The sequence below is a fragment of the Etheostoma spectabile genome, unplaced genomic scaffold, assembly GCF_008692095.1.
Source record: "Etheostoma spectabile isolate EspeVRDwgs_2016 unplaced genomic scaffold, UIUC_Espe_1.0 scaffold00006919, whole genome shotgun sequence".
NCBI classification, from domain to species: domain Eukaryota; kingdom Metazoa; phylum Chordata; class Actinopteri; order Perciformes; family Percidae; genus Etheostoma; species Etheostoma spectabile.
In genome coordinates, this window is record NW_022603434.1 from 13,726 (window position 1) to 28,666 (window position 14,941).

At 41.4% G+C, this 14,941-nt stretch overlaps 1 protein-coding gene across 1 annotated transcript; it reads right to left on the reverse strand.

Annotated features, from left to right (window-relative positions):
* Positions 1 to 560: 560 nt before the first annotated feature.
* On the reverse strand, positions 561 to 14,771 carry LOC116678291 (kinesin heavy chain-like). Its single transcript, XM_032508262.1, is given in 26 exon segments — positions 561 to 2,739; positions 3,852 to 4,040; positions 4,256 to 4,472; positions 4,852 to 4,956; positions 5,344 to 5,415; positions 5,492 to 5,552; positions 5,870 to 5,971; positions 6,188 to 6,297; positions 6,425 to 6,501; positions 6,881 to 6,998; positions 7,696 to 7,884; positions 8,031 to 8,177; positions 8,515 to 8,721; positions 9,181 to 9,249; positions 9,333 to 9,505; positions 9,748 to 9,896; positions 10,824 to 10,972; positions 11,059 to 11,157; positions 11,380 to 11,385; positions 11,468 to 11,538; positions 11,541 to 11,591; positions 12,653 to 12,740; positions 12,856 to 12,878; positions 12,881 to 12,910; positions 12,998 to 13,046; positions 14,664 to 14,771. Coding segments are annotated over 25 exon segments (2,652 nt in total). The 3' UTR covers positions 561 to 2,739; positions 3,852 to 3,858.
* Positions 14,772 to 14,941: the final 170 nt, after the last annotated feature.

Genomic DNA, 14,941 nt, shown 5'->3' on the forward strand with positions numbered 1-14,941 from the left:
ACAACTTGATTCACCAATAATAACTAAAAGAGGAAAAGCATAAAGATGGTTTTCTCCACTTTAAATATCTTAGTGTATAATATAAATACACAGAAATACACTGTTGTCTCCATAAGGAACTGTTTAAAAGAGACTGAAAAAAAGAAAGAAAGACATGATTCAAATAAATTAAGTTTATTACAAAACAATGACACACCTGTAACCCTCTTCTTAGCATTTTCTTTTAGTATTTTTATAAATATACACCAAAATATCCGTAACCAATTCATAAACTTCACTCATGCTAAATATCATTTTCACTCATGACTGATTTCTGCAGCAGTAGCTTATCCTTATGAACTCCTATTGTTCTATATTTATTATTTGGTATCACTGCTCAATCTTCTCATTCTGTAACTTAACAATGTCAATATTTGTATTCATAAAGTCCAATTAAACAACCCCAAATCTGCCTTAAGGGGCTTTACTATCTAAACCTCGGTCCTCAGACCCTCGATTCAACGCTAACGCTTTATTCTGACCCCCAGTTCCACCCCCCCCCCCCCCCCCCCCCTGCTCCTAACTTCCAGTTCCAACCATCAGCTCAGGACACCGGCAACATACTACACGTTACACAACAACTGCACCACACTTTAAAAGACACAACGTCCATGGACAGAGGAACTCTGTGGGTCTAAAGACTCTGTGCTTCTCAGAAACATATTCATGATTATTTAGTTTAATAGACATAACGTCCATGGACAGACGGACTCTATGGGTCTAAAGACTCTGTGCTTCTCAGAAACATATTCATGATTATTTAGTTTAATAGACATAACGTCCATAGACAGACGGACACTGTGGGTCTAAAGACTGCTTCTGGGTTCATGGTACTGTTAGATTATGATTATGATTCAACACTGTTTTACATTGCAGACATATTACACAGAAACAATGAGCTTTTTCTCAAAAAAATAAAAATCCATAAATCTATCAAAACAGCTCAGTAATAAATTGGAATTATTTAAAAAAAAAACATGATATCAGTGTAACAAAACATTGAGTGCAGGAAAATAAAAACAACGAAAAGTTATGAGTAAAATAATTTATATGATTATGAAGTTTAAAAAAGTCACAAGATAGGGTAACTAAACTACAGTATTATTTGTATTTATTGTATTTAAAGATATAAATATGGCTTAAACAATAAAAATATCATATGTGACTTGTGATTTTAAAACAGAGCACCTTCGATGGGAAGTCTACATGTTGTAAGAATAGTAAATGGAGTTATAATATAATAATGTTAAAAAATGTTACCTCTTTATTCTTAATGTGACTTTTTATATACTATATCTCGTCATAAAACGTTCTGTATCAATGTTTTACTCTTCAAATCACAGATTTTTTATTTTCCTTAAAGTGAGAATAAAGTAGTACATTACTATGACTTCTTCATGATATTTCTTTATTTCATCATTCCTAACTGTTCATATATTTATTATCTTTATCTTTTATCAGCCTCAAGTGTTTAAGACGTTTCACTAAAACACGGATGTAAGCACTGAACCACAGACACATACTGGCTCTGCACAGCTGATACATAAATACTGGGCAAGAAATACTACAAGGATACTAAATACGGGGCAAGAAATACTACAAGGATACTAAATACGGGGCAAGAAATACTACAAGGATACTAAATACGGGGCAAGAAATACTACAAGGATACTAAATACTGAAAGAAGTTACCTAGGCGAGCATAAACGTCACATTTTATCCTGATAAGAGACTATATAAAAACAAAAGTCCAAATTATAACTTTTTACTGAGAACTATGTCAAGACTGTCACTTTTTAATACTGGATTGTATTTATTAGTAAATATTACACATTACATCTTAAATATGACTGAAAATTGAGTAACTGCTTTAGGCTCAAAATGACGTTAAAGTCAACTATATTCAGCACATTAAAGGTTAGTCCACCAGAAAGAAGATTGTGCTATAATTGTGGTCTAAAAAGTTGAAAAGTTGACTCAATATCTTATAATTTCCCTGCCAAATCTCCATTTCTTTCACTTAAAACTTGTACAACTTCTTTGAACCTTTTGTAACGTGTGCTAACCCGAGATCAGAAAGACCTTAGTCTCCATTAATGTTGAACATTCAGATAGAAACTCATAATTAACTTATTAAACTTGTTATATAACAGATTAAACTGCATTGATGCTGTGAGACAAACAGACTCGGAGCACCAGAGCTGACGACAGTCAGAGGACAGAAAGCACTTGTTGGCTTTTAAGGTGGAAAGGATGTTAAGGTGGAATGTACTGTTAATGTGGAATAGATGTTAATGTGGAACGTACTGTTAATGTGGAAATGCTGTTAATGTGGAAATGCTGTTAATGTTGAAATGTTAATGTGGAATAGATGTTAATGTGGAATAGATGTTAATGTGGAATAGATGTTAATGTGGAATAGATGTTAATGTGGAATAGATGTTAATGTGGAATGTACTATTAATGTGGAATAGATGTTAATGTGGAATAGATGTTAATGTGGAAAGGCTGTTAATGTGGAATAGATGTTAATGTGGAATAGGGTTAATGTGGAAAGGCTGTTAATGTGGATAGGCTGTTAATGTGGAAAGTCGTGGAAACATGGAGTCTGGTTCCAGTAAAGGCAGAGTGGTGAGAGCAGGAGAGTTCAGAAAGTCAAAGATCCACAGAAAAGGAAAATGACCTGGAATTGTCTGCACCCTGTGAAGAAAAGAAGAGATAAACCTTTATTTATATAGACTGATGTGAACAAAACTGATCACCAAACTGCTTTTTGAGGTTTCAACATTACATACTAAGATATAATCGCATCAGGAAGCTTCCAAACCTTGAGGACGGGACAAGGGGGACTTTTGTTTTAAAGGCAACATTTATATTAAATGGTATAATTCTTCAGATTTTCATGAAATGATCTAATTTTGATTCTATTTATGGTCTCTGTGGACCTGAGGCATGTACTTGGGGGACACATGGGAAGAAAATGAGCATGTGAACGCATGCTGAACTCGGAACAACTAGAAAAATGTGGAAAGATTTTAGTGTTCACTAGCACACTTGATGTCATCATCATGGCAGTACAACAAGATGGTTTATTAAAGCTAAGAAACGTTTAATTCATTCATATTAAAGTCAGCTCTTTACTCTGCTGCCAGAAGACTTGTGGCGTTTTCCCACTGCTGGTAACAGCTCGACTCGCCTCTACTCGCCTCAACCCATTCTGCGTCTGTTTCCCGTTGCAGATTGAGTAACGCCTCAGCGTGGCTGGTCACCATAGCTACGCGTGATGATGTAATTTTCAACGTAACTCACAACAGCACGTCGCATACTCGCCACGGCCAGAAGAAATGTTTTGTTTCAAAAGAAGCTGAAGGAAGCAACAAAAATCACCGCTGAAAAAAAACGGGAGTTTGGGAATTCCTCCGGAGTTCAGACGTCGACATGACGGTTGTTCTCCGACACAAAAGGGTAAGTTACGTTTCCCGGTAACGTTAGCTAACATCTGCATGTGTTAGGGGCCCCGGTCGGTAATTACTACACGCTATATAAAGTACATGAACTATAGCAACATGATTACACACCAACATGTCTGCTGTGGACTGCTTGTGTTTCAGAGCATTCACGCTTTGCAAAATGGCCGCCGCAGACCGTCTGGTGGGCGTTTGATGTCCGACTGGTGAAACCTCTGGTTCTGACCTGCTGGGCTTCGTCTAATCTTTATGAGCATCATGGAGAGGCTTGTGACTGGGACTAGGAGAGGCCTCTGTTGTGGTTTATGTTGTGTTCCTGCCACTGTTGAGTTTGTTGAGACTCACCTGTAGCTTACTTGCTTTGGCTCTGATGGGGCTGTTGTTGTGGAGTTTGCTGCGGTTGTTGTTGTGGTTTCTGTCGGGGGGAGTGGTGGCGTGGACTGGACGCCAACCCCCCTCCTCGGACAGCCGGTCTGATGGACGGAGAGGAGGACGGGTTCTGATGACGCAGATGTCCTGCTCTGATTGGCTTGGCTACATGGAGACAGGTGAGTCAGGTGTCAGCTGTTTCATAACATGAACCCGATTTATCCGTCACATCAAACTGCTGCTGGATTCTCACCTGGGACCAGCACCACCATCAGAACACAAACTTAAGGCTAGACCCTTTCCATTGTTATTCCTGAGCTTTCCTGTAGCACCACCCTCAGGTTAGATCTGACCCATCAGTATGTTTTGTAGTTCCTCACCTATCTGAGCAGAGTGTCCTCTCCTGGAGACATTCTTGGAGCGTACAGCCTCTTTGATGCGGTCCACTTCCTGTTGATAGCATTTACGGTCCCTCATGGCCGACTCCTTGGCGTCTCTCAAGGCGGCTTCCAGAGCTTTCACTCGCTCTGCTGTGGCCCGCAGACGCTTCTCCAGCTTAGGTAGCTCACAGCGAAGGTCAGCGTTATCCCGCACCAGCTGTCAGACACAGAGAGGTATTACACTGAGACTTTCCTATAAATGTTAACACACTAAGAGACATTTCCTCCCCTCATCCATAAATAGAGTACGTACTTGTTTTCCTTTATGGATTACGTGGATGTGAGTTGAAGCAGCTGATGTTTAACCAATCAGAGACGGTTATCCTTGAGAAACCTACCCCAAAGTTTTGTGTACTTTCCAAAAGTACTACCATCCATCAAAGACTGTTGGGGGTAAGAAATCCTTGAAAAAAGTCCCCAGAACTAAATTTAGACCTTGCAGCAAAACGCAAGGTGTTCCTCTGGAGGTTCCTGATTGTGGGAGACGCTTCAGTGGTGGACAGGTGTGACTGTGTCCCCGTGGTACTTTCACTGACCTGTTTGTGGACCTTGCTGAGCTGCTCTAGGTTATTTTCTAAAAAGATGATCCTCTGTCTCTGAGCCAGACTGCCGCCGGCCTCGTCACAGTCGTTTTCTGCACTCTGTTTAAAGAAGAAAGACGAAAACCTTAAAGCTGATGTTCAGGGTTAAGACTGAACCCAGAAAGTCCACCAAACATCTTCCGATCCTTTAAATCCTTTAACCGTCTCCCAAACTGACTCTGCTAAAGCCTTTGTTTTACATGTGGACACCTGTCAGAGTGTCAGGATGCATGCTGTCCCAACAAACATCAGCTCTGTAGAGAAGCAGCAATCACACCTTGGCAGATGGAAGGCCTGCAGGGTGTCGATTGGATATTTGGTACTAATATAAACTGTACTTTTATAGATTCTTCAGGATCATGTTCTCTGTGAAGTTTTGTACATTTTGTTATTGAGGAATTTAGCACTGAAACTCTGGAAAGAAGTTCTGAATGATGGTTTTCTTACATTCGTGACACGAGTGCCGAGGTCCTGGATGAAGACTTTTCGAAGGTGGTTTAGTGTCTGCAGCTCTTTGGCCTGTTAGAGGAAACAATTAATCATGTGATCTTATATGTGTTGCTAATGCAAGTCAAAACAAAACTCATCCACGTACCACAGTCTCCTCCAGACCTTTCAGGTCCTCTTTGGCTTGTTCTCTCTTCTCATTCAGAAACCTGGATTACACAAACAGAGGATAAACAATAAAACATTACTCATATTACCCTTTAACCAAATGTTAAATGTTAACCAAATGGACGCTTGTTTTCTTCTTTTTCTTATCCATTTCTGTTTTTAGACCAACTTTTGCACCGTAGCCAATAGGGAAAAACATTTTTCTTTAATTTCCAGTGTTTCCCCTCAGGATTGTCTGTACTGAATTGAAATAAAAACGTGTGTATGGAAACACTCTAACTGATTATGGGAAATGTGAGGATGTTTGTGTAGAAGCAGCAGAGATAAGTCTACGGTGAGCAGAACGGGACAAACTTACACTAGTTTCTGGAGTTTCTGGTCTTTGTTCTGATCCTCAGCTTTCAGTTTGTCAAAGTCGGACTGAAGCTTCCTGTTCTCGACCTGCAGAGCTTGATTCACACTGAAATAACACAAACACATGTATTCAAACTCCATTACTGACAACGCTTTGTACAATCTCACCAATTAACAAAGTAAGAAATGCACAATAAAAATGAGACTCAAAATTACCAAAGAAACCACAAAAGGTTTTACTTTTAGACTATCACAGGACTTAAACGTGACTGAAATGAAGAGATAAAAACGTTGATATAATGAGTGATAGTGAATAACGTACTCTTTGAGTTGGTCGACATGTCTCTGCTTGTGCTCGATCTCGTCTCGGAGACGACTCAGCTGTTTGGAATGAACTTCTCTGTGGTTCTCCATCTGTTCCTCCAGTGTTCTCTACAAACCACAGCAGGGACACTGTCACCTCACATCTCTGAAGATGGCTGATCACTTTCACACAGGAGAACTCTGCTGTGTCAAAAACGATGATGATGACGATGATGATGATGATGATGCTGTTTACCTTCATCTCAACAGCGTCCTTCAGTCTGCTCATGTGTTCTTTCTCTTTGTCCATGACCGTCACCTCATGCATTTGATCTGTGGTCAAACAAACACACACACACACACACACACACACACAAAGACACACACATACAGACACAGACACACACAGACACACAAAGACACACACATACAGACACAGACACACACAGACACACAAATACACACACATACAGACACACACATAAATACATAAAGACACACATACGGATACACATACACACACATACACACAGAAACACAAAGACACACACGCACACACACACATCCACACAATTTGTATGTTATGTATACATTAGAAACAGACTTTTGACCACCAATTGTTTCAAACCCCCAAATCTGTAGAACTGTTGGATGTCAACGGACAGCCAATCAGAGTGCAGTGTTTCCTGTAACCATGGTGACGGTGTCTAACCTTGAGCGTGCAGTTTGGCTAGCTCCTCCATCAGAGCGTCCTGACTCTCCTCCAACTTCCTCTTCTTCTGCTCCAACTTCTGCAGGTCGTCTGTCAGAGACGAGATCTTCGCCTGAAGCTAAAACAAACATACATATACATTTTTATATACAGTATATAATAGTAGCAGCACAAACACAGGACAATTAATTAAGATTACTGTATTAAGATTAATGTGTCCTTTATTAGTCCCACAAATTACAATTTACACTCTGTTGTTATTACACACAGGCCTGAACTACACACATATGTTCAGGTCCTATACATGTACTAAATGGAGAGATGTCAGAGTGGGGGGGCTGCCCATGGAAAGGCGCCGCAAGCAGTTGGGGGTTCGGTGCCATCTCTCCAGCCACCAGTCCACCACCACATCATTTTAGTATAATAACCTTGCCCAAAAATGTAATCGTCAAAACTCTACACACAGAGAGACATGAACACACAGACAGAAAGTTATTCTGAGAAAGGAAATACTCTTGTATTGCAATGGTACTAGTTTGTTTAGCGGATTGTTACATCATGGGTGTGTTAGGCTGGGGAGGAGTTCTAGGGCCAGAGGATTAATACAGGTTGATTAATGAAGCTCACGTGTTCTTGATGTCTAACTGGACAGTTCTGCAATAAAGCCAAATACAGTGGATAACTCTGTGAATTATCAACATACATAACATAATTCTAAGAATCCTTCTATCTAAAGATTGAGAACGGCAGTTACTCAGAGTTTCTGGTTCAGTGTGTTACCTAGGAGACGGCACCGATTAACTTTAGTCTGTTACCTGGGAGACGAGCAGCTGGCAGCTGTTGAGCTCTGTCTCATTGGCCTCCATCCTGCAGATGTTCTCCGTCAGGTTGATGTCCAGCTGTTTGCTACGGTTCACCAGAGATTTGACCTCAGACTTGAGTTTACTGATGTAGAGCCGAGCTGTGGTGAACTCCTCCTCCATAACGCCGCTCGTCTCGGTCATCTGAAGACAGACAGAGACATGCTGACAGGTCCATGGTTTATTACAGCTGTATCAGCCTGTCTGGATGAAGGCCTGCACACATTTAGCACTTCACAGGCCGACATGTAAAGTGAGTATGATGTGTGAAACAGGAATTTGAGTCTTACAGCTTTGAGTTCGGTGGTGCTGAGGATGCTGCCGATGTCACTGAGGTCTCTGAGCAGCAGACTAACGATCTCTGCAGACCTTTTCTTCTGATGAGAACTCACTTCTTGCAGCGTAGAAAACTCCCTCTGAACCGCCTCCAGACGCAACTGCAGAGACGGGTCAGAACAAGAGCTGAGAGCTACAGAATATACACAGCTCAGGCAAAGGAAGAGGACCCTACCATTCTACTGTCTACACATCCAACTATCCAATGGTCCAACTATCCAACCATCTACCTATCCAACCATCCAGCTATCCAACTATCCCCATCCATCTATCCAACCATCTACCTATCCAACCATCCAGCTATCCAACTATCCCCATCCATCTATCCAACCATCTACCTATCCAACCATCCAGCTATCCAACTATCCCCATCCATCTATCCAACCATCCAACTATTCAACCAGACAACTATCCAACTGTCTTTTTTTGTAAACTTACAGTTTTGTGTGCAATCTCCTCATTCAGCTGCTCGTTGCAGCGGTTCTTGGTCTCCACCTCCTGGCTCTTGTGGTCGTAGTTGACGGCAAGCTCCTCCAGGGCCTGCAGCACTTCCTTCACCTCCTCTTTGGCCGAGTCGCAGTCCCTGTGTAGCCGCGACAGCTCCTCCTGCACACGCTCATAGTCCTGTTGGCCGGTCGTCAGCAGCTGATAAAGGAAGGGAAGGTCTTATATCTATAGATAGTAGCAGCTGATGAAGCGAGGGAAGGTCTTATATCTATAGATGTTAGCAGCTGATGAAGCGAGGGAAGGTCTTATATCTATAGATGTTAGCAGCTGATAAAGGGAGGGAAGGTCTTATAGCTATAGATGTTAGCAGCTGATGAAGCGAGGGAAGGTCTTATATCTATAGATGTTAGCAGCTGATAAAGGGAGGGAAGGTCTTATATCTATATCATGTGTAAGCATGTTATCTCCTGAACTACAGTAGGGGCTTGGGTCATGGTTAACATAGGTTAGCATGTGTTAGCATGTTATCTCCTGAACTACAGTAGGGGCTTGGGTCATGGTTAACATAGGTTAGCATGTGTTAGCATGTTATCTCCTGATCTACAGTAGGGGCTTGGGTCATGGTTAACATATGTAATCTCCTGTGGAGAGACTCACCTCCTCCTGGTCTATCAGCTGCTGTTTGAGTTTCTCGGCCGTCTGACTGTGATGGTTGATCTCATCGTCCTAAAACATGAGTCAGCAGATTCTTAATTTTTCACAGACTCACACTGAGCAGAGGGGTGTTAACTGGTGCAGGGAGGACTCACCTTGTCGTCCAGCTGGTGGTACAGGTCAGTGATGAGCGTCTCATACTGCGTCCTCTCTTCATCCAACAGAGGAACAGGGGGCGGGGCTGAGCTGTCGATCACTGCTGCCGTCTCACTGCTGCTGCTCTTCTTGTTTCTGCTGCTCAGCTGCTCCTCCACAGGTACACACTCACCTGGAGAGGTTAACAGAGGTTCGACTTTATAACAAAATGTCCTTTGTTGTTCCTCTAACAACCATAGAAATCTATCTAACTGCTTTAATTCCTCTGGAAACTGAGAGCTGTTAGCAGCTGATGTGTAAAGTCCAGTTCAAAGTCATCTTATAAAGCAGCAGGAAAGGGCTCAGCAGTGTGAAACGGCCCGTCAGCTGGTCAAGTCTCCAGAGGCTGGTTTAGATCAGAGTTCTTCTGTTTACCTTTCCTCCAGCGTTTAAGCTCGTTCTCAAGTTTCTGGATCACGATATTTAGACTCCTGCTCTTATCTTTCTCCTTCTCGTACTTCTTCTTCCACTCCTCAGCCGTCAGCTCCAGGTTAACAGACACAGTGTTCTTTATGGTTTTAGCTCTGAAACCCCAAAATAACACAGGAAGTGGTTTTAAGAAACACTCAAAGACCACTGTGATGTCTGCTGGACAGGGACCTACACAGTGGCTGGGAAGTGTCCTTGGGCAAGACACTGAACCCCTAGTTGCCCCCTATCACAGGGTTCAAAAATGTACCCTCTTCTGAGGCATTTTAATGAGTTCAGGCACAGAATTTTCACAATAAGAGAATCCTTTATGAAACAGAAAAATAAATGGCAAAGATGGGATTTGAGCTTACAACCTTCAGACAGCGGTCAAAGATGGATGGATGGATGGATGGAACCTTCAGACAATAGAGCAATTTCTCATCCAACTGAGTACTCAGGACTCTAAAAGGTTAAACTTCACTGAGGCAGTTTACATCTGTGAAGTTATTTAATAGATAGATACATGTATTACACTTATTAAAGGATATTGATTGGTTATCACTTATGTATTGGCAAGTTTTAAAGTGTTTTTTAGGGATTATTTGCATCTTAACAACAAACGTAGTTCTCTGCAGGTTGATGAAGATGATGTCTCTTCTTTCTCAGCCCCAGAGATGGTCTAGTGGGGACGGACTGCTACCCCCCCCCCACTAAGGTACACCACACACAGAGTGTTTGTGATGGATGCTTTCCTACATCAATTTCAAATTGTGATTTTCAGAATTTTAATATTGTTTTAGTCTACAGGCTGTTTAGTGAACATATTAAAGTATTAAAGGAATGACAAAATTATATTTATAGCATATACATAATAACATCACATGTAACTACAATTTGTTATGTGACCTTTAACACAGAAAGAAGATGATTATTAATATTTAAGAGACTGTTGGCCCCACTCCCAGAGGACGTTTGGTAAGACCTATATTTACGTTTCTAGTGGCTGATGTAGTTCTAGTACTTATCAGACTGTACTTTACCTCTGTCCGAACATGAGCGTGGACTTGGTTTCAGCCTCGTTGTAAACTGAAGGAGAGCAGCAGATGATGATGGTGGTTCGACAGTTTCCTCCCAGAGAGTCCTGCAGGATTCGAGTCATCTTACTGTCTCGGTACGGGACATGGGTTTTCTGCAAACACAACCAATAACAATAGACAAATGAACTCAAAGTTACTACATTACATTACTAGGTTAAAAAGTTACTTCCATACTCACCGTTCCTTCACTCAGAGCAGCAATGACGTTCCCCAGAGCAGAAAGAGACTTGTTGATGTTCTTGGCTTCGTCCAACACGGAGCCTTCTGCTCCTGTTTACTCACCTGATCACACACAGAAACATCGTGATCAATCCTTCTAACCTAACTTAAAGTGTAGTACTTTTCCATGACTTGGTGAATGAAAACCTGTGTTTTTGTTACACAGACTTGTTCGAGGTCAGTCTACCTCGGACGGGTTCCTTATGGAGAAAACAATGTTAATGTGTTCATTAATAATCAGCTCTCTATCTTTCAGTTAGTCAGATAGCTGACAGAGTGCGCTGACCTTGTGTAATTAATGTTCTGTGAATGATGTGGCCATTAAAGTAAATGAAACTAGAAATGCAGAGCGGGATGGAGAAGTAGACCTTCTCGCTGCCGGCCAGGTCGACCAGGTAAAGCTTCCCCGACAGTTTGAGCTCCGTCTCCACGTTCTCTGCTTGATGTTGATCAGGAAAATGCTGTGGCTGCGAGAGCTGTGCTCATTCATGTCTGCAAGAAGAACCAACAGGAAATATACATCTTATTCTCTGAAATCTGAAACAGGAAACATTATTAGTTTAGTGCAGTCCTCTTTTCTCCCATTTTCAATTTTATTCAATTTTATTTACATAGCGCTAAATCACAACAACAGTTATCTCATTGCGCTTCTCATTGCAGTGCCCAGGAGATGAAGTGGCATCTCTCCAGCTACCAATTCCCACTTCGTACTTTGGTCCGTACGGGACTTGAACCAACAACCCTCCGGTTCCCAATCCAAGTTCCTAAGGACTGAGTTACTGCCACCTCCAAGACACATAACCCCCAACTGCTCAAGGTGCCTTTCATGTGACAGAAAATTAATTAATTAGATGTGACATGCCTCATATATGCTTAAATAAAGACAGCTCAGGTCTGTGCCAAATCACTGTTTAAGACGCACCTGTGTGCTGCAGCTTTAACCCTCGTTAACCTGGACTCTGATGTTTTGAAGTGTTGTTTGTCTCCCTGTGATGTATTTTGGTTGGAGCGATTTTACACTTGTTATTTATGTATTTGACATTGACCCTGTTCAGCACTTTGGTCAACTGTTGTTGTTTTTAAATGTGCTATAGAAATAAAATTGACATTGACATTAAATATTAGTAAACCTTATATTATGATCATTCACTTAAAATAACTATCTGATTTTAACTGGTTCAAATAATTAGAACTGCCACCCTTCAGATTTTTTTTATCAAATAGATCCCAAACCGAGTTCAAAGTTTTAAAAACCCAAAGGGCAGGCTTGATCCAGGTCTACTGTAAGATCGGATTACATGCTCTGATCCTAGTTCAGAATCCCTCTTTTGCTTTTGAAAAACCCATTTCCAAGACTTGATCCTCTCGTGATCCAGATCCCACTGGAATACTAAAATCTGGGCCCTGGAGTCAGTACAGGTCAGAAAATATTGAGGGATCACTTTCTCCATTAGTATTTGTAATGTGTTGTGTTCATGAGTCTCTCCTGAATTAACTAGTAGCACATGAGGGTGAGACGAATAGAGGACACAAAGAGACGGTGAGAGACTGACTGGTGACGGCGACGTGGCGGTTTGCTTTTCCCTCGTCAATGACGTCCATCACCTCATCAGGACTGGAAACAAAACGCTCCGTGCAACCCTGACAGGAAACAGGAAGCGTATCAGAGTGGCCGTACCGTAGGATTGACACCATCAGCAACATTATTCTTGGATATGAGAGACACTTTTTCTTTAATAATGATTAGAGTGGATACCTTGACAAAAGGAACTCTGTTTTGTCTTCGTGGACCGCAAGGTTTGTCTTTGACACTGAAACATGAATCAGTCAGATTGTATTCATCAACACTGTGTGTGGTTGAACATATAAATGTTATATATGTTCTATATGATCCTCACCATCCAGGAGGTCTCTGATCTTATCCAGATAGATTTCAAAATATGAGACCTGCAGAGAAAAAACAGATCGACACAGACAGGGTTCAGTGTGTATTAGATGCAGTAAAACTCAGTGGGACTGAAATATATATACAGAATGCACTGTATATATAAATACTGACGACTGGCTGAGTAAAATTTCATGGTTAGCCAATCAGAGGTCTTCAGACGAATGCAGAGGAAGTGTTTGTCCTGGACCTGTCTCCAATGATTGAGGAGTAGATGTAATGAAGACTACAAACCAGGACGGGGACAAATATGAGTTGCTTCTGAAACTCTCAAATGAACAAATGGTGCTTACCAAGAGATGGAGATCCATCTCCTAAAGAGCTGCTATCTGTCCTGTAAATGATTTTGGACTGTTGCATAGTATTGTTTCTGTTTTGTAAATAACAGCCAAAGATGGATGAATGTTTTTGTTTGTTATTTAACATTATATAAGAATGAGTAACGTAAGATGTTTCGTTTCTTATAATGAAAACAAGCAATGGCTGTTTGGCTGCTGTTGTTCTGTGCTGAGCCAGCAGGGTCCACCAAGGCTCTGATAAACCGGGTTGGGTAATCCTGAAATTTGAATTAAATTAGATTAGATAAATGTTCTGGGCCCAGAAAATGAACTGAAGTGAAACCTGAACCCTGAATGTGGTCCTCCAGCTGAAACTGCAGTTTTATCCTGATTTAGTCTGTAAGTGTGTGTCTGTGTTTGTGAAGTTGTTGTAATGTAAATTATCTTTCTATTGTTGAGTTTGTGTTGTGTGTTTAATGGAAGTGGTTTGTGAAGAGCAGCCGGTGAACAGTGAACATATGGAAAGCAGCAGGTCAGTGAACGCCTCGCTGGTTCCTGACGCTGACAGTCTCTGCAGGACGGCTGACCACAGATCAGATCTGAGGAACACACTGAGGCTCAGATCTATCTATCTGAGTCTTTGTGTGAATGATTCATTACAGCGTAAATGATTTAATCCACTCCGGAACTGAATTCATGTGACAGGGTCACGTGACGCCGTCATGTGACGGTGTGAGATCTGTCATCAACTTATCAAGCCAGTATTCTTCTTCTTCTTCCTAAAAAATCCATGTTCCCATTAACGAAAATCAAAACTTGCACACACGTTCAGTCCTATGCCAACTGAAAAACGTATAATTATTACAGAGAATAAAATAATTCTAACATATTAGACCTGCCCACTGACACTAAATGTGACATGAGTCAGATAATAGCTCCCTGAGATCAGCACCTGCCCACGGCATCAAGGGTCACAGTTATAATATATAATAATAATAATATATACTATATAGACATATTAAAAGTGTGTCTCTGCCTGATTTAGATTAATAATCAGTCCACTTCCTGTTTACTTAAAGGCATATACATCGTTAGAGTGATTCACAAATCTTTTACAGTATTTAAAATTGACCTTGATGGATTTAATAAAATGAATTACAAACCTTAATTGACAATTTACACAAATCACCTGTTCAACTGGCCAATACCTCACCTGGCCAGTAGCTCACCTGGCCAGTAGCTCACCTGGCCATTACCTCACCTGGCCAATACCTCATCTGGCCAGTAGCTCACCTGGCCAATACCTCACCTGGCCAGTAGCTCACCTGGCCAGTAGCTCACCTGGCCAAACCTCAAACTGGCCAATACCTCACCTGGCCAGTAGCTCACCTGGCCAGGTGCTACGTAGGAGCTGTAGCTGTAGAGTTTAATCCCATACACACCACTCATCAACTCTCACTTGTTCCTTGGGAATAATCGATGTGAACATGGGGTATTTGCCATTTTTCTCCTCTTCTCTTTTTCATTAACCCCCTTTTCCTTGTCCTCCTTAAAGTGCTCAGCCCCAACCATCGCTGGGGACCAGCTACAGTTATTACTATTCCAGCCGACTGGAGGAC